This window comes from Ascaphus truei, chromosome 4 (genome assembly GCF_040206685.1).
Source record: "Ascaphus truei isolate aAscTru1 chromosome 4, aAscTru1.hap1, whole genome shotgun sequence".
NCBI lineage: Eukaryota > Metazoa > Chordata > Amphibia > Anura > Ascaphidae > Ascaphus > Ascaphus truei.
The window spans coordinates 409,480,586-409,503,855 of record NC_134486.1 but is presented as its reverse complement, the minus strand read 5'-3'; the positions used below and the strand labels follow the sequence as shown (position 1 = coordinate 409,503,855).

General features: G+C 47.0%; 1 protein-coding gene across 11 annotated transcripts in view; it reads right to left on the bottom strand.

The window, feature by feature from the left end:
- OTOF (otoferlin) overlaps nt 1-23,270 on the bottom strand; it is a 398,008-nt gene that overhangs the window by 233,575 nt on the left and 141,163 nt on the right. For all 11 annotated transcript variants that reach the window (XM_075598737.1, XM_075598748.1, XM_075598742.1 and 8 more), the window contains exon 3: nt 16,976-17,064. In XM_075598737.1, the coding sequence (XP_075454852.1) occupies nt 16,976-17,064 (89 nt within the window). The remainder of the gene's footprint in view (nt 1-16,975; nt 17,065-23,270) is intronic.

Genomic DNA, 23,270 nt, shown 5'->3' with positions numbered 1-23,270 from the left:
AGGTGGCAACATTCTTATTTACGGACATAAAAAATGTGTTAGACAGCGTTACAGACACAGATAAGTGCTCAGTCATACAAATCAGTGTTAATCAGCGCTAGTGATGCAACTGTGGGGTGCCAGGAGATATATCACTTTCTACCATAAGGATACTGTAGGTCAAAGCATTTATTGCAAACCACACGGCAGTGTAAGAAATATTCTATGTTTCTATGAAGTATTGAGAAACATCTTTCTGAATTTCTGCAAACGTCTGTGCCTCTGTTTTCTGCTGATTAAGAGAAAAAGCAGACGAAATGTGTAAGAAATCTTCCTGTAAGGTTTGCAGAATAGACCAGGCAAACCTACATCACTGAAGTCTTCCTCTACACTGCCAGTTCCACTAATTGTTTTACAAAAGAATGAAGAGCGTCTGCAACAGGATATGTCATCTACATGAAACAAGACTGCCCTTACTGACTTATAAAGACATATCATGAGACATTTTCACGGTCAACAAAAAATACGGGGGATATTACATCACAGATATTGACCTGATTGGCTGGGACTGTTCTCGTGGTGTGGTGTTTTTAGGTACAATATAAATACTATAATTCAGTCTGTGTTTAGAAGGTATACAACAAAAGACAAAAGTACCCAATGCTACTTCCAATGTGACAAAATATATAGTTAATTACTTCAATGTTTGTATTCTCATGAGTAAGGGTCATTTAGTTAATCCCTTTGGCCAAAGCATTATAAGCCTGCAGCCATGTCACGGCATGACCAGTATGCAGGTCCTAACACTACCTGTGAAAATTCTCCTCTACAGTGGAGGGAGAATGGTCTCCTTGCCAGATGGAGCTCAGTTATGGTAATGCTTGGTGGTGGCATGGTGGACGAGTGGGCAGGGCTCATTGTGCTTTGAGTTTCTGGGGCCAATCTCGCGGCTGATGTTGGGTCAGCTGAGCGGCTGGGAATTGGGACGGTCCTGGCTGGCCGGGCCATGATTTAAGCATCATTGGCCTTATCTGTGGGTAGATCACTCTGGCATGGTTAGCACCCTCCCCCACCCCCTCCTAGCCTGTATTTAAATAATAACCGCGGCCATTGTACCTCTAGTCCTTTGTGTGTGTGCTTTATTTGCAGGATGTGTTGGGGGAGCCACATCGCAGGGTTTGAGGTCATGTCAATGACAGTGTTTTATTGTGATTATCCCTCGGATCGGCAGTGTCACAGCTTAATGAAAAAGGCCCACTCAGTTTATGGTGAGTGAAACCGTGACAAAACCCAAACCATACAGGGCACAGCAGCGGTGAAATCATAGGAATGCTGCAGAACCGGGAGGTCAAAATACCAGCTGTCACCACAAATTATAATACTATTAGCTTTTGTGCCCGGCTTCGAACCCTGCCATGCTCTCCTGTCCTCTTATTAAATGTAGCTGTTTTCGCAGCTGCCGTGCACCATCATTCCTCTGCAAAGTCTGAAGAGCATCGGAGAATCCCCTAGTTTATACTGCTGAAGAAATCCCACAGATCCCGAATGCTACTGTACAGACGTTATCACATAAATCATTACTTGAGCTTTCTATCAAGGCGTTTCTCCATATACAGGAAACTATGCAGTAACCGGCTGCCGTGCCAGTACAAAACTGGAGGCTATTAAGGATGTTAGATACTTTAGTGTTCCAACAGAACGACACAGAAACTACTAAATAACTTGATGTAATGATGGGCTCAGGTGCACTAGAAACTGTGTTAGCCTACTTAACCTAACCTTAACCTAAGTGAATGTTATGATGAACCTAACATCTTTGCACTAAAGAGAAGAACCTAATGTAGACACAGTGTGTAATAATGCAGGGTTATTTCCCCACCGGCCGTGAGCGCTAATAATATAGAAAGGATGCGTTCTCCCTAACATCACATATCCACTAAAGGCCGTTCAGGGTAACACAGGGGATTTAACCAAACGTTTTTTAGGTCAGAGCTAAAGGTGACGTTAGCTCCGTCCTGAAATATGTGTTTTGCTGGAGAGGAAGGAGAGGAAGCAGGAGAGGGAGGGAGGGAGGGAGAGAAAACATGAATTAACGTCAGGTTATGTGAAGCGAACGCATGGCAGTGCTAAATTATCCTAACGTTAACCCTATGATACTGAGTGAAACGACGCCGTGGTTTTTGCATATAATTAGCTTAGTGGATTTGAGTTACACGCAAGGAAAATAATGTCCGTCACTTATTTAAGTAACCTGATGGGATTTGCCCTGATTTAGCAGAGCTTATTTATTTATAAAATGTGTTACCAGGAAGTAATGCATTGAGAGTTACCTCTCATTTTCAAGTATGTCCAGGGTAAATAGATATGATGACAAATACATAGTTACATTAAGTGAGCAGGGTAATAGATTATATATGTAATGGTGTTTCCCTGGGCCCATCTCATGTTGACCCCCCTCTGTGGAAACTGACCCGTGTTACATATTGGTGCAGTGTGGTGCACCTGCTGGCTTACAGAACTCCTGAGTCTCCCGCGATGGCGTGGGGGATAGCATCAGGACTGGCTTGTGAGGTAGTGCTGAGTTATATTCACTCATGGTACAGCGCCTCCATCTCTTCCAGACCCCCGGGTAGCAGGGAGGAGTCTCTGAAAGAGAACATCTATGTGCATCTTCTTCCTGAATGACTCCACAATCAGGACAGAAGCGATCTTTATCTTTGGCATCCTTTATTAACATCATCATCAGGCCGACTGCCCATCATGGCGGCCGGTCTTTTAGCCGCTCATCTCAAGTTGCCAACCCAAAGGAAGTCCCTGGACACCACTCCTAGTCAGGACCCTAGAAGCTGTCCTTGCTCTTCCCTTACTCTCTGATGGAGCAAGGGGAATAGCCTGCCCACACCTCTCCCCTAAGAGAGGGCCACAAAAGCTGCCAAAGCCTTGACAGTTTGCTGGGTCAGACCAGTCTCACTCAGGTGGTTGAGACACTGCCTAAATACAGGAAGTGTTGTGCACTAAATAGCTCCAACGGGCACCACCCCTGTGTCACTGTAATTGGACATAGGGCCTAATGACACTACCTTCACCAGATACTACACAACACATGGGGATGGTGGAAAACCCCATGATTACTCCTGGCAAACCTGCCCTTACCAGGGATCATTGCACAGGAGGAGAAAGGCATGTAACCCCAAAACTACACAGGGCTACACTCTCCCTCTGGTGGATCCAATGGTCCCCACTTGGTCCTAAATTTGCTGGGCCTTCCTTCAAATGAACAACCTGCAAAACATAACAATACAACAGTTATACATCAATACAAAATACAAAGATACACATACATAATACATCATAAGTGCATTACTGTATACAGAGCCTCATCCCATAACCTAGGACTACTCCTTAGGAGAATCCAAACTTTAATAATAGTGCCTGGGATCTGGTTTCTTTACCTCTCGCCCGTTGTGATCTACAGTAGTAATCAAATAAGATCTGGGCGGCCCGCTCTCTGGTCGGTACTCTAGCTTATGCTTATAGGTGTTCCTGCCTATACTCCAAATGCGCATCAGATAGCACACCCTCTCTTCTGTGCGGTAAGCAGAGTGACTGGATTTCGATTTAAGATAATCCTCTACGGCTTCCTTTAGCCAGGTGTCCCTATTATCATCAATCTCCTGCATAATGGGTTCAGGAACATAAGGGACTCAAACCCATGAGATTGCTTGTACCTGGCCACTATGGCTCTTTCTGCTCGGCTGATCCTAACTAGGTTCTTGTTTCCTGCCTTGCCTGGCAGTACCCAAGACAGAGGCTCTTCTGGTGCAATAACATCGTACAATATAGAAGACCCTTTTGGCACAACTATTCCCTTCTGTATTTCATACCATCTCCTCACCAGCTCCTCTTGGGCTTCCTCAGCTGAGTACACCCCTACATCCCACCAATGATCCACCACAGCTCCCCGCATAAGAATAAATCTAGTGCGATCCATAAACCCTGAATAACCTTCATATAAAGGAGCCCACCACTTGGTACTATGCTTCTGTAATTGGTTTCTCACAACCAGAACAGTCTCATGCCCTTCAGTGTACCCACCGGACGATACCCCAGATGTAGCACTAGAATGGGTAGGAGCCCCATAACGCTTTGGCCTCCCTCGAACTATGTGGGTATATACTGTGGGATTCATTTTTGGGGGTTTCACATAAGGCACCACTTCTCTCCCCGATCCCTCATCCGAGGTAATACATTCCCCCCAGTCTCTAGTGGACACAGGCTGTTCCTCCGACGTGTCTCGGGACTCCACTGACTCACACTGGCTAGAACGTGACCCGCATGAGGCATGACAGGGGCAGGGGCCTTGGCACTGGGCAATTGGAATGGGGAAGTTTTCTTGCTTTTTGGCAACTGGATCAGTAACTTAGCGATGCCACGACCTGTTGTCGCTTTGGGTGTAGCCGACTCACCCGCTGTCTTCTTCCCGCGGCCCAGCACAGTCTGCATGTATCTGTCCATCTGTGCCCTGGACAGACTAGTGCTGTTGGATGCCGCTGTTGGACGCTTCCGGTCGGCTCCGCTGGGGATACCGGAAGTGACGTCATTATCTTCTCGCGAAGTGGCGCCATCTTGGATGGGGTCGTCCCATCCCGGAACTTCCTCCTCTATCTCTACGTCAGGCACCGGATGTCTAGCGACACCTCTCGGCTCCGCTTGGACCTTGGTCGGGGCCTTCTCTACGGCCGCCTCCATTGGAGCCTGTGAGGAGTAAGGAGGTTCCTCACCATTCCGCTGGCTTGCAATGGATTCCTCTTCCTCCGGTCTCATCTCTGGCTGTCCCTCCGACGCACTGGGAGTCGCCACGGCAGTGGGACTCTTCCGCAGTTCTGGCTGCACCAGCGCATGCTGCCGAGGGATGGCAATGTGTAGTGGGCCCAGGTCACAGGTAAGCCGCTTTTCTTCCACAGCACCGCTGCAGTGGTCTGCCGGTAGGCGCATCACCACCGATGCACCACTGTCATGCTCGTCGTCCGACGAGGATGATGCAGATGAAGGTAAGGGTACCTCCGCAGGGGACCGACAGCGAGATTCCAGGTTCTCACTACGGGTGCAGGCCACAACGCCGTCCTTCTCGGGCACCACCATCAATAGCGATCCCCATTCTCCGGGATCCGCCTTCTCCTTCGTTAATCTTTGGAGATTTCATAGCCGTCAGCTTGGCTGTATCTCCTCCCGCCTCCGCGTGTCCAGGCACAAACGGCTCCACAGGCCACAAGTAGTGGATACCGCATTGCGGACACCTCGCCGTTGTGTTTGCTTCACTTCCCGGTAACCTGCACTGCATGCACAGGCACCGGAGGACCTCTTTTCCGCCCGCTTTCACTACCAGGAAGCCTCCTGGGAGTTGGTAGGGTTGGATGTCAAAGTCCGCCATCACTTTGTCAGTAGTTGCGCTGGATAAGGGAGACACACGACACAACAGTCTCTCTTGCTCACCAGCTTTGCGCAACTGAAGGAAAAAAGCGCACATCCGGCTCCTCCTTCACTCAGGGTATCTTTCTCCCATTGGTTCAGGCAGTGGCCCCTCCCTCTGGTGGAGTTTAGTGGAGGGTCACTCAGCTGCACGTCAGGATCCAGAATCGGCTCTGAGCCTGTCACATCCCAGGGGGGCGCGGCCACGGCTTTCGTGCCACTTCCCCGATCAGGGTGGTGTTCTACTTTTCGTGTCATTCTCGGCCAGGTTCCTGCAAAACCCTTCTCTGCACACAGCCCACGCGGTCTCCCAGGTTGGCGGGAGCCGCCATTTTGGATCACTCTGCAATCCATACTCACAGTAGCTTCAACTTGCGTAGTAATCACCGACTGGCAATCAGATACGTCATCCGCCATCTCACACACTAGCACAATGTCCTCACAGATATCCTCCTCTGATGCACCCACAGAATTCAGGCAGGACAAAAAGGGTGTGGCCATAGCTTTCGCTTCACTCCACAGCCTACTCATTATAGGCGTCTCCACACGCGATTCCTCCGCTGTCCACACAGCACGTGCGCTTCTCATTTCTGGCGCGAACCGCCATTTTGGGCTCATCATAGCGGCCAGTCTTTTAGCCGCTCATCTCAGGTTGCCAACCCAAAGGAAGTCCCTGGACACCACTCCTAGTCAGGGCCCTAGAAGCTGTCCTTGCTCTTCCCTTACTCCCTGATGGAGCAAGAGGAATAGCCTGCCCACACCTCTCCCCTAAGGGAGGGCCACAAAAGCTGCCAAAGCCTTGACAGTTTGCTGGGTCAGACCAGTCTCACTCAGGTGGTTGAGACACTGCCTAAATACAGGAAGTGTTGTGCACTAAATAGCTCCAATAGGCACCACCCCTGTGTCACTGTAATTGGACACAGGTCCTGATGACACTACCTTCACCAGATACTACACAACACATGGGGATGGGGGAAAACCCCATGATTACTCCTGGCAACCTGCCCTTACCAGGGATTATTGCACAGGAGGAGAAAGGCATGTAACCCCAAAACTACACAGGGCTACATATACAAGACATTGCATGCACAGTAAGAGATAATATATATTATAGGCGTATGTAACAGTTACAGACCAGATTAAAATGTGAGACAGCTTTAGTTTTGAAAGAAATTAGACTAGTGGCTGCTGTGAGAGTCTCTGGTAGACTGGTCCAGTTGTGGGGTGCATGGTAAGAGAAGGAGGAGCGGCCGGATACTTTGTGCACTCTGTGCACACTAAACTCCCTTCTCTCCTACTCATCTCACCTGACTCCTGTCCTTGCTGTCCCTGTTTCTGTAAGGGTTACAGTCCAGGGTTTTGCTGGAACTTGCCCTTATGTGGCTGTTGTGGCCATCTTTGATCCTGGCTAATCTCTTCCTGGACTTTGTCATTGGCTGCACCTGTTCCAGGGCTTTAAATAGCAGTCAGTGACTCTCAGCCCCGGCCCGAGAATGGTATGCTGTTCCTTGAGTTCCCGAGCCTTCCCTGGTCCTTTGGATTTCCTGGTGCCGACCCCAGCCTGTGACCCTCTCCACTGCTCCTGTGCTGCCTGCCTTGACTACAGCCTGTATCCTACACTAACTTTGCATCGTTGCCGTCTACCACTGCCTGGATCCCGACTACATCTACTCTAACAGGACTCTGTCCCCTGGCTCATGTCCGTGATCATGTCACAGGAGACCAGGCATTTACACCTTTTTACCAGGATCATACATTGAGAAAAACAGGTAAATGAAATAAATTGTAAATGTATTCACAGGAAAAGACATACCCACAATGTTACACAAACTACATAAGAAAGACACTTACTGGGGGTGAAAACTATACTTTCCTAGGTGCAGGAGCTGTTAAATCCAAAGGACAGTGACCTAGCCTGAAATGTCCTGGAACTGAAATCAGCCTGCAATTCCAGACGCCACCGCTCCCCTCTCTCCGAAGGACTTGCATTTACTTGCTGGACTGTGTGCTTAGAATCTACAAATCTGATTGGCTCAGGGGTTTATAATACTTCTGAGTTTCATTCACAAAACCTTGCAGCCAATCCGGGCATGGGAGTTTCCTAACCAGCCAATCAGAACGATGCTGGTCTTGTGAAGCCGGACAAGTGGGGGTGCTGAATCTGCCAAGGGCATATGCAAGGTTGCCACCTCAGCCACTTCAAAAACCACACACTGATTTGGTTTTCTCCAAGTCTGATGGGGAAAATGGAAATTCAGAGACCTTCCATTCATCCCATTCATCGGAATTGAAAATATACAGTTGTCCATAACATGGCTTAGTTTGGCTACAGCGTTGAGACCAAATGGTAAATCTGGCCATGTATTCGAAAACAATATGGACCAGTTCCAGATGGTAATTTAATCTCTGCGCCCATTTTTGTGAATGCTATTGCTGAGTTGTACTCTCGTACTCTCATACTCCCCCTGTAGTTATTTGCTTTGCAGGTATCCCCTGTAAGCAGCTCTCATAATAGAGTAGGTGTCTCGGACACTGGGTCAAGTGAAACCTGTCCATTATGTCAGCATTTAGTGTACTTATTCAACGTGTTTACCTTGCCCCCAATATCTTGTATTGCAGCACTCACCATCGTAACACATTTCCTATGTCATGCTCCCACTTTCATTACAGCTTGCTAATTATTCACATCCGGTCCTTCTATTTGATTAGTCCTACGGTGTTTCTCTCTTCTCATTTCCAATCGTTCTTCTCTTTCTTCAATGTCCTCTGTCCGTCATCGTAGAGTTTCATTTCGGTCTCTCAGTCTCTTTGATCTCCTCTCCTGTAATGTTTCATTTGCATTTCCTCTCCGCTTTCTTCAAATGGTTCTGTCAGTTTTACACTTCTTCAAACGTTTACACACGGTATTAAGTTCGAAAATGCTTACATTGGTTTTTACAGTAACCCTTTACCCAAAGTTCATAAGAGTGTAACATAAGGCCTTGACCCCGTTGCCTACTGCAGCGCCCGCTGTGGCAGACGCTGCACGGACGAGAGCCCTCCCCTCAATGGCGCCGGGCCCGCTGCGAGGGGGGGCCACAGCGCTCGGGCGAGAGTTGCTCCTGCTCTCAATAGAATTGAGAGCAGGACTCGCGACGAGCGATACGGCACGCCCCCCGGCGGTTCAGCCAATGAGGGCGAACCTGCCGGGTGACGTCATGGCCGCGCCCCCGTCACTCCCCCGCCACGCCCCTGCCGGTCTCTCTGCCTGCAGTGAGCTACAGACCAGGGAATAGGCTGCACGCGTCGCCAATCTCGCGGGCGCGCGTTGCAGCGGAGTTACCGGAGCGTTAGCCTTACACTTGTGCATGCTGTACAGGTATGTGTTTACAGTAATGTTACACGCTGTTATTCTTAAAACAACCTTTGTATGGAAACATATCTAAGCGAGATAGATATCTGGAGTTCTTGCAGAAAGAGAGATCCCTAGGCACAGGGCTGAAGACAGATTTCCAGGGGCCAAGGACAAGAGTTATGACAAGGCACCCCCCTCCCCAACTGTCGGTAGTGTTGCGAGCCCCCCCCCCCCACTCTCACTCAATCCCTGCCACCCCACCTCACATGTATTTCTCTCCCCTGCATCTCACTGTTACTCCCTATTTTCCTCACTCACCCCCTCCTCTCACTCTCCCCCCTCCTCACACTAATTTCCTCCCCAATCACACAATCCCCCCCACAAAATATATACCAAAAAAAACCACCCCAATACAAAAAACTTCCCACCCCCAAAAACATTTTTAAAAAAACACCTCCCCAATACATATATAAAAAAAACAATACATATAACCCCCCAAGTACATATTAAAAAATACATATATTAAAAAAAAAAATACATATAGATAAAACCCAAATACATATAAAAAAAACCCTATATATATATATATAGATAGATATATATATATATATATATATATATATCTATATATATATATATAGCTCAGTGCTACATCCAATGAAACTTATACACGGAACAGTGCCTAAATATATATATATATATATATATATATATATATATATATATATCTCTTTTGAATTAAAAATGGTCTTTTAGTTAAACATTTTGGCCAAAGTGTTGTAAGCCCTTGAGCCCCTGCACGGCAGTCCACATCTCATGGGTCCCTAACACTAATATAAATTCTTAATAACCTTTGTATTACCTGGAAGAATGATTTATAATAAATTTGTCAAAATTAGTTGCATAGTTCTAAGTCTGATTGAAGCTCTTATTAACCTTTACTATTACCATTTTCCTGGTAATGTAGCACTGAGCTCTGTCTGTGTTTCATGTTCTGTCCCTGATTTTAAATATATATTTCCATGCTCAGTAGCATTCCTCTGTGACACTTATACACTTATATATATGTTGTGGTTATTTTGGGGGTTCAAGATGAGCTTGTAGGTGTCCTGTATGTTTTACAATATATATATATATATAAAACAATACATATATAATACAGACTTACCTTGGGGATGGTCTCAGGTGTCAAGCTTATGGCCGAGCCTGTTGGCTGTGGGGCGGGAGGGGGGAAGGGGTCCGGCTGCCGGTTCTCTAGTTGGCGTACTGCCCCGGCTCGCCACAGCTGCAGGCTTCCCTCCTCACTGACTGTCCCACGCCGAGCCTCTGGCGTGCGCCGAGCCTCTCTGACATCAGCACGCGCTGGAAGTAAGCTGGGCTGAGCTTCCGGCGCGCACCGGCATGAGAGGGAGGCCCAGGTTGACGCGCTGACGTCAGAAGCGTGGGGACAGTCAGTGTGGAGGGAGGCCCGCAGCTGGGGAGAGCCGGGGACTGGCAGCAAGGAGAGCTCGGGCCCAACTGTAAATTAATAGCTAAACCTAAACATTCAAATATTACAACAAAAAAAATTGAGAAGAACAAAATTGAAATCCTAATTAGAAAAAAGAAACATCTGAATGTAAAATATCTGTGTGATTTCTGAACTTGCGTTTCAGGTAACCGTTTCTCAATATGAGGATCGGTTTGCGAGGTCGATATCAGAAGCAGACGGCGCCCACGTGGGTTTCTACCACTGCAGATCTGTACATATTTATAAAAAAAAAGCTCGTTGCCGAAAACGTCTGCTCACAAAACAAATATGGGGGGGAAAACGACCTTTAAATACAAATAAATACAACTACAATACAATACAATACTTTCTGGGCAAGCTACCCAGCTACCTGAACAAGCTCCTCACCCCTACCACATGCAGCACCTATCACCTGAGATCAGACTCCAAAAGACTATTCATGGTCCCAAGGCTCAACAAAGTATCCGGCCGCTCCTCCTTCTCTTACCGTGCACCCCAAAACTGGAACAACCTACCAGAGACTCTCACATCCACCACCAGCTTAAGTTTTTTCAAATCTAAGGCTGTCTCACACTTTAATCTGGTCTGTAACTGTTTCATACGCTCATAATATATATTTTCTCTAACTGTGCATGCAATGTCTTGTATATAATGTATACCCTGGTCATTTATGTAACTGTACTTGTAACCATGTATTATTTGTTTTACTCTGTGCCCAGGACATACTTGAAAACGAGAGGTAACTCTCAATGTATTACTTCCTGGTAAAATATTTTATAAATAAATAAATAATAAATAACTAATTGTAACTTCATTATTTAAATTGATTTCATTTATTTGATGTTTTTCCTTGTTAAAGAATTTATTACAATTGTGTTCATTTAAAAAAATGCATGTTAGTTGTCATAAATTTCCATGTTTTTTTTTTAATTTGAATGATTTCACATTGTCCCTTTCCTTAGTCAGATTTTCAGTCGTTTTTTTCTTTCTTGTTCCTTCATCAGGCTGACATTGGAATGACATCACAGACCACAGGATGGCCACCTCCCCACTAGACCATACGAGACCGTTTGTTTTGTTGCCAGCAAGGATCCGACCCACGCCAGTCGCTCTGCAAATATGTATCCGCTTTTCCTCTCTACGTGACACTCGGCGCTGAAAATCAACAATGTGGAGAACAATGTTGTCTTGACAACATTATAAAAACAGTGTGTCTTATTCAAAATGTGTGTTCGGTGACAAAGCTGGCCCTGTCCCCGCTGAACACAACAGATCAGGTTCACTGCTAATTAGCGCTCTGATGATTGATGTCAGAGAACATTGCAGAACTCAGAGGTGACACGTGTTAAGGGGGATTTCTTATCTTTTTTTGAATATTTAATCTTTTTTTTTTTTTTCAATGTGACCGGGTCAATATCAGATGTCTCTTGATTCTTTTCTGCTACCCATTGCGTGTCTATTATTCATCGCTGCCTTGTATTGTTTTCCTGTCCCTTTGTTTCATCAGACTTCTTCATCCAAGGCCATTATTAATTGGCGCTTTCTAATGTGTTTCCTGTTCCAAAAGGCAGCTAAGTGCGTCGAAAATATCTGGTGCCGCAATTCTGTAAATTCCTCTACTTATTTATTCTCGTCATTTCCCCGGTCCTGAAATCTTAAGAGGTTTTGTTATCAAAGTTAAAACATGTTTGATGCCTAATGTATTACTGCACTGCACCTTTTTAATAAGCGCTTTCCTGCACTACATGTAAAGGTGCCATCCCTCGGAGGGATCAAAGGAACCAATGGCAGTGACACATTTGAAGGGTTAAATCTGGATAATTTCAATATCTTCTTTTACACATAACAATAAGTACTTTTAAATAATACTTGTAGCGTGAAACATGTACATGTAGGAGGTGTTCATGGAGATTGCCGTTTTTGTCCAATAAAGCCTTTCTATTTGTGACTGACCTGGGTGCTGTTTGATTGTGGATCCTGTCGTCCAGGTGCTGCTCCGGATATTCCTTCCTTGTTTCTTGCAGGTAAAATTGGATTCCGGAGCTCGGTGAGCAGTGACCACCAATTTTACCATTTTTCCTGCATTATCTACCGGCTGGAGCACGCATTGTGAGCGGTTTGTGTGGGGTCCTTTCTCATTGTTCAGCAAGAACAGGCGGACACGCACAGCTTATCGTGAGTACCGGCCAGCTGACGCATGGTGTGGGACACAGGGTGCGGTAAGGGAAGCTATAGAGGACACTGTGAGTATCTTGCAGACACACTGCAGCGATACCTCTTGTTATTTGGATTGTTACAGGTTTATTAACCCCCACCCTGGCTGAGTCCATTACTAACACACCGAAGACATAACTCATTCAACAAACTCCCCCCACACGCTGACATAACCGAGGGAATCAGAGACATTTGCTGTATGATATCTTTATTGCATCATTGCCATTGATAGAGCACCGACTTTCTTTGGGGTTTATGCCTCATTTTTTCACGTCCTTGTTTCTTGCCCGTTTTCACTGAGATCCGGGAAGCCCACGAGGAGAGGGGGTTGGAGTCTGCACAGCTGACACATGCTGGGCTCACAGCTGCACTACCGGCACTACCGGCAGAGCAGCCACAGCTCCAGTTACCTCTACTGCACTATCTGCATTTGGGGACCAGCTCAGGGGGTAAGAGATACACTTTCCTTAGCTGTGCATCCCCACCTAAGTGCTAAGCATCAGACACCCACATCTTGACCTCCACCCACGACAGAACACTACACAGTGATCAGACTCTTTGAAAGCACAACCCCAGAGCGCACAACAGCAGATACATTCACCAGGTGAGAGTGTACAGCAGTCGCTACTGCACCCGCAGCAGCAAATTTCCCATTAGGCTCGGGCCTAGGGGCGACAACATTTTGGGGCGGAAAAAATGTCGGCCCCCATATACAGATGCCACGCTCTCGGGCTTGGGGGGAAGACACTTGCCTGTGGCAGCCACCTCCTTGCTGCCACTCTCCCTCTCCTTCCGAATCACAGCGTCAAATGACGCCGCGGACGTCACCAACGCGATGTCACACTAAGTAGCGCGTAGCGGTTAGCAAATTGCCAGTTTGTGGCACCATTGAATTGTATTGCAAATCCCCCAGTAGAACTCGCCACTGCGGTAACGTGAGAGCGCACGATAACGGGGGCAGCAACGTCTGCTACATCTGTACTCTAGGAGGGGCCGATGAGTGGGTACTGCCTCAGTCGTATCTTTCAGGGCTGAGGCTCCCAACTGCAGTCCTCAAGGACCACTAACAGTGACGATTTTAATGCTGCAGACCAAGCAATATCCTACATGTGTGTTTTATTTTATTAAATCCGCTCTGTGCTATGAGAGAATACTTGTTGCATTTCTTTTTTAAACCCACTGTGAATGACATTTTAAATGTAATATAATGTAACAAACATCTATAGCAACCATTTACAAAGTCACATCCCCTTCCTCTTCTGAAACAGGCTCTGGCACACCCCTTTTTGAGCCCTGCCCTCTCTCCAGCAGTGCACCAATTGTATCTAGTGGCTGCCTGGTCACATGATCTTCCCCACAGAACTTTGCGTCTTGGGTCCTCTTCTGTTGCACTGACAGCCATTTAGTGAACCCCCGAGCCAAATCTTCGCCGATCCATCGGCAACTTAGCTAATTACTTATGATTGTGTGGATTTTATTGATGCGCATATTAAAATGGGGGGGGGGGGGGAAACGGCAATGTGGACTGCTGCTTTAAAGTCTATCCTCTCATTAGTATAGGTGGCCCAATCATTTTGACTGAACCACCTGTGCTCAAGCAGGGGTATCCTTAATCTCGGGACTGTGAGTGCTCCTTAAGGACTGGAGTTGGGAAGCTCCGTTTTAGGGGATTCATTTTAGGGATATAAAGGCCAATAAAATGAAGAAATATGGTCAGATGGTTAGATAAAACATTATTGTGCTGTATGTAGCTCTGCACGTAAGGCTAAGGCCCCGCTCCCAGAGTCAGCGCGCCCGCACTGCAGACAGGCGGTGCGCTGACATACACAGACCGCGATATGCGGTCTGTAGGGAGCGGGAGGTGGGCGGGAGTGGGAGGTTTGACAGGGAGGGGGGGCGTGGCTTGAGCGGAGGGACCCGCTACTCTCCCCCCCCTCCCTCCACGGACTCGGGCTGGAGCTGCTGATGGTAAGTAACACACACACGCAGGCACTCATACACACACACACAGACAGAGGCAGGCACGCACGCACTCAGACACACACACAGACAGGCACGCTGCTTTCACTCCACACTCCTCCCCGCTCCCCGAAGCCTCTCCTCCTCCCGAAGCCTCCCCTCCCCATTGGCTCACAGCCACACCACGTGACGCGTCAACGCTAGGGAACACCATTTTCTTGTGTCCCCTAGCGGCTGACGCGCCACAGCGTGTAGTGCGCTGTGCCGCCAGGGGGGACCGGGACCGGCTCGCGAGGATTCCCCTGCTGCTGGGGAACTCGCGTGTGGCCGCCCGCGCCAACGAGCGCAGCGGGACCGAGGCCTTACATTGAGTAATTGTGAGGGGGTGGCAGCCTCACTTTGCCTACCCATTGTGCATGTTATAATGTTAATCTGTTGAAGATAAGTGGCACTTCTTGCCAGTGAGTGCAGCATTCTGTCATTGTCATTAGTGGCTAAACCTAAAACTGGGGATCAGTCAACTCTTAGCGTTCTGTCAGTAGGCATTACATGGTATTTCTTGTATGGTTTCTCCCATAAAGTGGGACAAACGGCTTAACATCTCCCTTTATGTTGTCATTGCCTTTTAACAAACCTTTTCATGCTACCCACAGAAATGTTTCCCTATAAATATGGTGAGGGGTTGTATCCCAGCACGCCATGTTTTCAGAATTACATTGCTACCCCCTGATTCCACGACATTAATACATTTTCTGTTGTTACTTTTATAATGAGTAAGCGACATTGCGCGGCCAAGGTTTCCACAGATCTGGTTAAAAGCAGACACAAACCATTGATCCATGAAGCTGCGTGACTACAAAAAAAATGCACATTTAAAACTAAATTGCATTTTCAGTCATTTTCACCATATTGTAGATTATCAGGTCATCTCGGGGAGCTAAGGCCCATAATGTGAGGCAGGGGCTCTCAATTCCAGTCCTTTAGAACCCCCAACTGGTCAGGTTCTCAGGATATCCCAGCTTCAGCACAGGTGGCTCAATCCGTCCCTGCTTCCGCACTGGTGGCTCAATCAGTCCCTGCTTCAGCACAGGTGGCTCAATCTTTGACTGAGCCACTGATTGAGCCACCTGTGCTGAAGTTGGGATATCCTCAAAACCTGACCAGTTGGAGGGTCTTGAGATTGGAGTTAAGAACCCTGATGTAAGGGATTATGACGTTTTGAATCCAGGAGTGTATAAGGCTGTGATTATACCAAGCGCTGCAGTGCAGCAGCGCTTATCTGTGGCTTATAAGTAGCAACGCTGCAGAGCTACATGTGCACACGCACAAGAGATTTATCAAGCGACTGCAAGGGAGACACACTCAGGTGTCACTTCCTTTACCACACTTCCTGTGCCACAGTTCCTCACAGGATTCAGCAAAACAAACACGGGGAATCAATAATTAATGTAATCTAATTAATTACTTTATTATTTTTTTAAATAATTAATTAAGTCAGTCAATAATTATCTATGTTCTTCAATGTGTCTATACTGTATGGCTTTTCAATAAAGGAAAACTGTATTTTGTATGAAATCCTGAGGTAAATTATTTCTAGGATTTTCATTGGTTAGATTTTGGAGGAACATGATTGGTGCACTGAACTTCACTGTGATTGGACGGCTGCGTCATGTGACGTGGGTGTCACGGCTTGAAAACAAATTTGCCCATCTCCTCAACGGCCTCCTGCTTTGCAGCAGCGAGCGGGGAGACAGCGGGGGCGAGACCGGTGCATTTGGTATAAGCAGTTTTCAGGAATGTATAAGGCCTCGGCCATGCTTACTGCTTGCTGGCGGAGGCGTGCTGAGGTGCGCTCCCGCTCAGCACTGAGCCCCTACAGCCGCAATTAGAGTGGCTTTAGTAGGGGCTCGCCTAAGCTTGCGCAAGCGCGCGGAAGTGCAGGTCTTAGGGAATTTAAAAATTTCCCCGCTTGCCGTCGCGCAGGGCCGGTCACGTGAGCGGTTCGCCCAATGAGGGCGAACCAGCTCCTTGACGCCACTGGCCCGCCCCCAGCCCGCCCCCTGACGGCGTACACGGAAAGCACCCGCAAGGTCAGGGAAAGCACCCGCTTTCCCTAAGCCTCAGCACGCCAGCGGGGAGCCTGGCCGAGACCTAACACTTGTTTTTGAGCAGCGTGGTGTCTCTCCAGGCGATTTTTGGTATAATCACAGCCTCACACTAGATCAGTAGCTACAATCACGGTGTGTTCCGACACAAATTGTGTTTTACCTGTTAACACACTTGGTTCAGTTTCATAATTCAATGTGAAAGGCCAAGCCTCGCACTGCACATAATAAGTGGACACAAAGTCGATACCTATGCCTAGGATGACATTGATTTTGATTGGCTTGTCTTTGCTCCTCTCCCCCAGCGGCTCGTGTTGTTGAAACACCAAAGAGATTACTATAGAACCTGCAGATGCTGGTGACTTCTCCCGAATGTCAACTCATGAAAACACATGGATCACTGACCTGTTCGTGAAGACTTTGCTGTAGTTAAACACTTGGATTTCTAGCATCTCGTTTCCATCTACATTGCTGGCGATGGGCCAACGGAACGTCTGCAAGAGAAGATGAAATGAATGAATGATGCGTGGTTATGGCACCTGTGAACCTTGCTCTGCCAGCTGGTCCCGCAGTGCGTTCACCAGTTCCATCTTACTCTCTACTCCAGGGGTGGCCATCTGCAGTCCTCAAAGGCCACCAACAGGTCAGGGTTTCAGGATATCACTGCTTCAGCACAGGTGGCTCCATCAGTGGTTCAGTCAAAGACTGAACCTCTGGTTGAGCCGCCTGTTCTGAAGCAGGGACTGAGCCGCCTGTGCTGAAGCAGGGACCGCTGGAGCTACTTGTGCCGAAGAAAGAACTTGATTGAATCAAATGGAGCAGGGTTATCCTGAAAACTTGTCCTGTTGGGGGGTGGGGGGAGATGGAGGACTGGTTGAGCATCCCTGCCTTACATAACTCCCTCGTTTCTCCTACTGACAGTCCACAAGTTGTATTTTGCTTTCCAACCTTTTTTGGTTAAGATGCACATTAAAGGAACTTGATCATTTTATGTAACATATAAATATTTCTCAAAAATGACTGCATGGTGAGAGAAGGTGGACAGACTAGTTTGTGTGAGTGAATCAGGTTTCTTACAGGACCCGATACCAGTTTCTCGGGACCTTGCTCGAGGTCCACTCTACCGCTCTGTGATTCATGCACCAAAATTAGACTGCAAAGCTAAAGAATTATTCTACAGCTATTTTCTGCTTACAGATCTGTAAAAAGGTTCTTCAATTTACACGGCTACTAAATTAGCTTCAATTATTAGATTCTCAGATAGTAAATAATGACGCTTTATTTGTAACTCCTGTTACTCAAGAGTCCCCTCCATCCTGACTGTTTGATCTGTGGTATGTTAGATAAGCAAACTTGATTTGTTAATTGTGTGCTGTTAATTGTCCAGCTTGTAACAGGCAGATTTATTGGGGGAAGTTCATGTGACTGTTTAGATGTATACATTTGAAAATAGTTAAGGAAAAGCATTGCAGGGGTCTAAGCATTGCATCTTAAGAGTGTGCATCTTAAAGTGACAATCTTTATGTAGTTAGACTGTAGTGGGACTAGAGGTGAACTGGAGACTGGATCCTACTGCAAAAAACTTCTACACAAGGCAGCAAAAGGTGAACTCAGACAACACTAATATCCCACACCTATTACCCTGCACAATTAACCCTGCTGTGCACTTTATTTACTGCAGCCTCTCCCAACACTTGTCTGCACACAACTGCCTCTCCCCTCCCCCCAAATCCATCTGCAATCCCTGAACAGACCTTAGCATTGCAAATGCAGCACGCTGTGTACTCAATGCACACACCAACTTACAACAGCTTCATGCAAAGTCACCTACCTTTGTGATAATGAACCTGCTACTTTTCTCAACTCTGTTCTTTATTGTGACCTCATGGAAATGCAACTCTCTCTATCTAATACAAACTCCAACCTCCTGGCCCACACCCAATATCACCATACACCCTGGATCACTCAACATCCTTGCATTATCTACTGAATGTTGGTGGTGAACTCTGATAACCTGCACACCAACCACCGCTCACTCTAATGTCAAACACCACAAATTTACAACTTGCAAACAATGACTCAAATGTCTATTTGTACTGTTACTCTCTTTAGTAGGTGGTAATGAACGTAACCCAGGCCCCCCATTTTCAACTCTGTCCCATACCCCTGAGAATCACTCTTTCAAATTCCGAAAATGACTATCTGTCTCCTATATAAAAATGCATAGTCTGTTGCCCAAACTGGACGAAGTAAGGGCCTGGTGCCTTATGCATAAGCCCAAAGCCATAATTTTCACTGAAACATGGCTAACTCCTAAAACCCTCAATGCAAATATTGCCAATCATGGATACTCCATTTCCAGGAAAGATAGGTCAAAGAGAGGAGGACGTTGTTATTTTATACTAAAGACACCTTATTTTTAAACCCTAGTTGGAAAAATTTGCCTCCCACTTTCTAAGCCTGTCCTTCTTGCTGGCATCTACTGTACCACCCCCGTTATAGTCCCACTACAATCCCTGACTGATATCACCCAGTTTCTTGGCTCAATTTCCTCTCTGAATGAGAAGAGTGCGCTATTAATTCTTGGGGATTTCAACTACAATTGGCTTGACCCTAAAAACAACAAAATCAAGGTACCACTCAAGTTACTTAACCTAACGCAATTAATTTCCCAACCCACAGGGAGAAACCTGAAATCTCACAACCATTCCCTGCTAGACTGGATCCTCTCCTGTAGTCCCAGCAGAATCCAATCCTCTGCTATCCAACCTGACATTTTCAGTAAACATGCAATAGTGTACTGCAGGGGGGCGCAAACTTTTTTCCCTGAGCCCCTCTACCGGCGGTCCCCTCACTCCCGCGCCCCCCCCTAACCCCCACTCACTTGCGCTCCGGCGTCATGACGTCACGTTGCCATAGCAACGCGACGTCACATGACCTCGCGGCATCATTTTGACTCCGCATTGCCATGGCGACGCAGGAAGGAAGCCGCCGGAGCCTAGGTAAGTGAAGGTTTACAGAGGCCCTGCAGCTCCCCCGGCACTTAATTTAAGTGCCTTCGGGAAGCGCGTGGGGCCTCTGTAAACCCCGCGCCCCCCCGCCGGCAGTCTCGCGCCCCCCCTGGGGGTCGCGCCCCCCAGTTTGCGCACCGCTGGTGTAATGTGTTAGGCAAATCAGACCCCCCCCCCCAATCAAGCCCTAAAGTTCTACTCACTAGAACATTTAGAAACTTTAACCCACAACAGTTTCTGGCTGATCTGATCACTTGACCATGATTTTGCACTCGATTATTTCCAATCAGAGTTCTTAAAACTCTGTGATACCGCTGCACCGCTACGCAGAAGAAGAGTACAGAGGACCCACCATAGCGATCTACCATTTTAGGTAAGTTTGCAATGAGATCCAGTGTGGAATGGAACTGGGACAACTTTCTGGTGCAATATTCCTAGATTTTGCAAATCTTTTGATACTATTGATCATGCTATCCTGCTTAACAAACTTCCGTGCTCTGGAATAGGGAAGCATGCTTTAAACTGGTTTCAGTCATACCTATCAGGTAGATCCCAACATGTGTCTATCTCGGGCACTAACTCCAACCCCTTTGATATCACCTGCGGTATCCCTCAAAGCTTTTTGTGGGGCCTCTACTCTTCTCTGTCTTCATCAATGATCTTCCTACAGCTTGTAAGGAAGCTTTAATACACATGTATGCAGATGACACAATCCTATCTGCACAGCCATAGCCTCTCCGACCTTCAACACATACTTCGATCTGATTTTTTTGAGACTTGAAAATTGGATTTCCCAAAACAAACTGTTTTTAAACACTGACAAGACTGTAACAATGGTATTTGGGACCAAGGCTACATTTCTATAGTTACCAATGACAGAGATTCAGATCAGAACCAGCTCTAATACCATCCTAGCCCCTGTAACAAGTTTTAAATATCTTGGCATGTGGTTTGACTCCCATTTAACATTTGGGTTTCACATTGATACCCTGACATCCAAAACCTATGCCAAACTAGGTGTGCTTTATAGGAACAAATCTTTCCTAAGCCTGCTGGTCAGAATGTGCATCACACAGCAGTTAGTAATTATAGACTGGGGACATAGTATATGGTACAGCATCCCAAACTCATCTTAGCTAACTAGATACCCTCTACAACTCATTATGCCACTTCGTCTTTCAATGTAACTACAACACACATCTCTGTGAAATGCTCAAAGAACTAGATTGTCATCACTTGAGTCTGGGCACAACGTTTATCTTTATTGTCTTGCCTTCTAATACTTTCTGGGCAAGCTACCTGTCTATCTGAACAATCTCCTTGCCCCTACCACATGCAGCACTTATCATCTGAGATCAGACTCCAAAAGACTGTTCGCAGTCCCAAGGTTTAACAAAGTATCCGGCCACATCTCCTCTTACCGAGCCCCCCACACCTGGAACAATCTACCTGAGACTCTCAAATCCGCCACCAGTCTACTGTAAGTTCTGTCAAAACTAAAGCTCTCACATTTTAATCTGGTCTGTAACTATTACATATACGCCTATAACATATATTATCTTTAACTGTTCGTGCAATGTCTTTATATATAATGTATAACCCTGCTCATTTAATGTGATGATGTATTTGTAACAATGTATTTGTAACCATGTACTGTATTTGTCATCATAACTCTGTGCCCAGGACATACTTGAAAACGAGAGGTAATTCTCAATGTATTACTTCCTGGTAAAACATTTTATAAATAAATAAATACACATTGTTCATATAGTTGTATTTGTCACGGGAGACCAGGTCTTATTAACACCTTAATACCGTGATTCTGGATTGAGCACAACAAGGAGGGTAAAATAAATTGTAATTTATTTCCTTTTAAGACAAACACACAATTCTTCACAATTACACTCAACATACACTTACTGGATGGGGAAACTAAATATTATGTCCACGGAATGAATAACCGGAAAACAAAGTCTCTGGGCACTACTGCACGGGGTGGTGCGCGAAGAGAGCCGTGCGACAGTCCTTGGCTAGGGGCGCGGAATGCAGCCTCTGTAACTCTGCCGAAGGAAAACTTTTCGTTGAGTCCTTACAGGATTCGTTCGTGAATCCTTAGCTCAAACGAATTCTGGAAGAGGGGTGCAATCTTTTGTTACAATGTTTTAACCCCTCACACTCCGGAACTCCGCTGAAGCTGGAACGGACATTGGTTGAATCTTAAGATGTTTCTTACCTGAATCTTAGGTGAATCTGATTCATAAACGTGCTGCAGGCATTCTTAGAGGCTTATGACTCCTATCTTTAACCTACAGTATACAGCCAATCCCCCCGTGGGAATAACTTTTTCCACCTATCCCAGACTTGCCTGTAGCTCATAAACCTGGCAGAGGTGGCTTCCCAGTCTGCTAAGGGCATGCGCTAACTTAGCACCTATGCCGCTTAGCATACGAGACCCAACCTCTTACCTGGTGACAGTAAGTCTGGGCTTCGGCTACCATTTGTTGCTATCCAGGATTTTACACCGGTACAGGGTACTTTACTGTATCCCGTCCTCCCTGACACTTCTGGGTCTCTGAGGCTTTCAACTTCGGACTTCTCTAAACATTGGGGTGGCAGCCCAGCAGGGTGCCCTTTGAATTACGTAGTTGGAAATCCCTCAGCTCATTTATCCCAAACTTATGCGCATGTTAATGTATTCACTGCCTGGCTGACAGGAAAGGGTTCCTGTCTTCATATTTTAAAATACCTAAAATAAGGTTTATTCTCATATCTGGCTTCTTAATTTGTTGGTGGTATGATAACAACATGTATGTGTATGATTATCTCTTAGCCCTCTGCATTTCAAAAATTAGAGTGCTAGCTCACTCCTAACGCAAGTTAGCCCCTTAACTGAATAGGCTCTGGGATGTGGTCTGCGGTTTGACTTATAATCGTTCTGCGGTGAGAAGCCGGCATACAATGTAGCATTGCTTGATCAATAACCGCAGAAGCACTTTATCAATTGACCTTAAATGGTTAACGAGACCACAGGATACATTGTTGCACTCCACCACTTCAACTAGACCGCAAGCCACTTATCCACTTGAGTTTGTGTTTAGGGCTTTCCCTGAGCGGTTTGCGGTTTAGGAAGTGATTCAGGGCTACAATGCAGCCGTTCACCGCAGGCACGCTTATTCAATTAACTCTTTCCACAGCCCCAGAAGCCCCCTCTGCTTAGCGGGCACATTCTACACCATACAGTATATATTCAGGACTGCAGCTATGTTCTGAGCTGCAGAACTGGCACTCCTTTTTTTCGGTATGACTCAGGGGACATCACAGGTGATATACTGCTGCGGCCGAGTTTATTCGAGCATTTGCCCGTTCTCGGCCGCAGCAGTTACCTGGCGCGCGCCGGAAGGTGCCGGGCGCGCGCCGAAGCAGCGGAGGAGAGGCCCGCCGATCGCGGCTTCCCCCTCTCCGGGTCCGCCGGGTCCCCCGGAAACCCTGCCGCCGTCCCCCACATCGCGGGACACCAGGGCTCCCTCGGGGAGCCCTGGACGCGCGTGCAGGGGGCGCAGGCACCCGATGACGCGTGACCGCGCATCGGAGACGCGCGGCACGCCGAGGGGCTGCCACTTGCAAGCCGGGAAATCTCCCGGCTTGCGGAACTGGCCACACTTCAATAAAGTGTGTCGCCAGTGTACAGG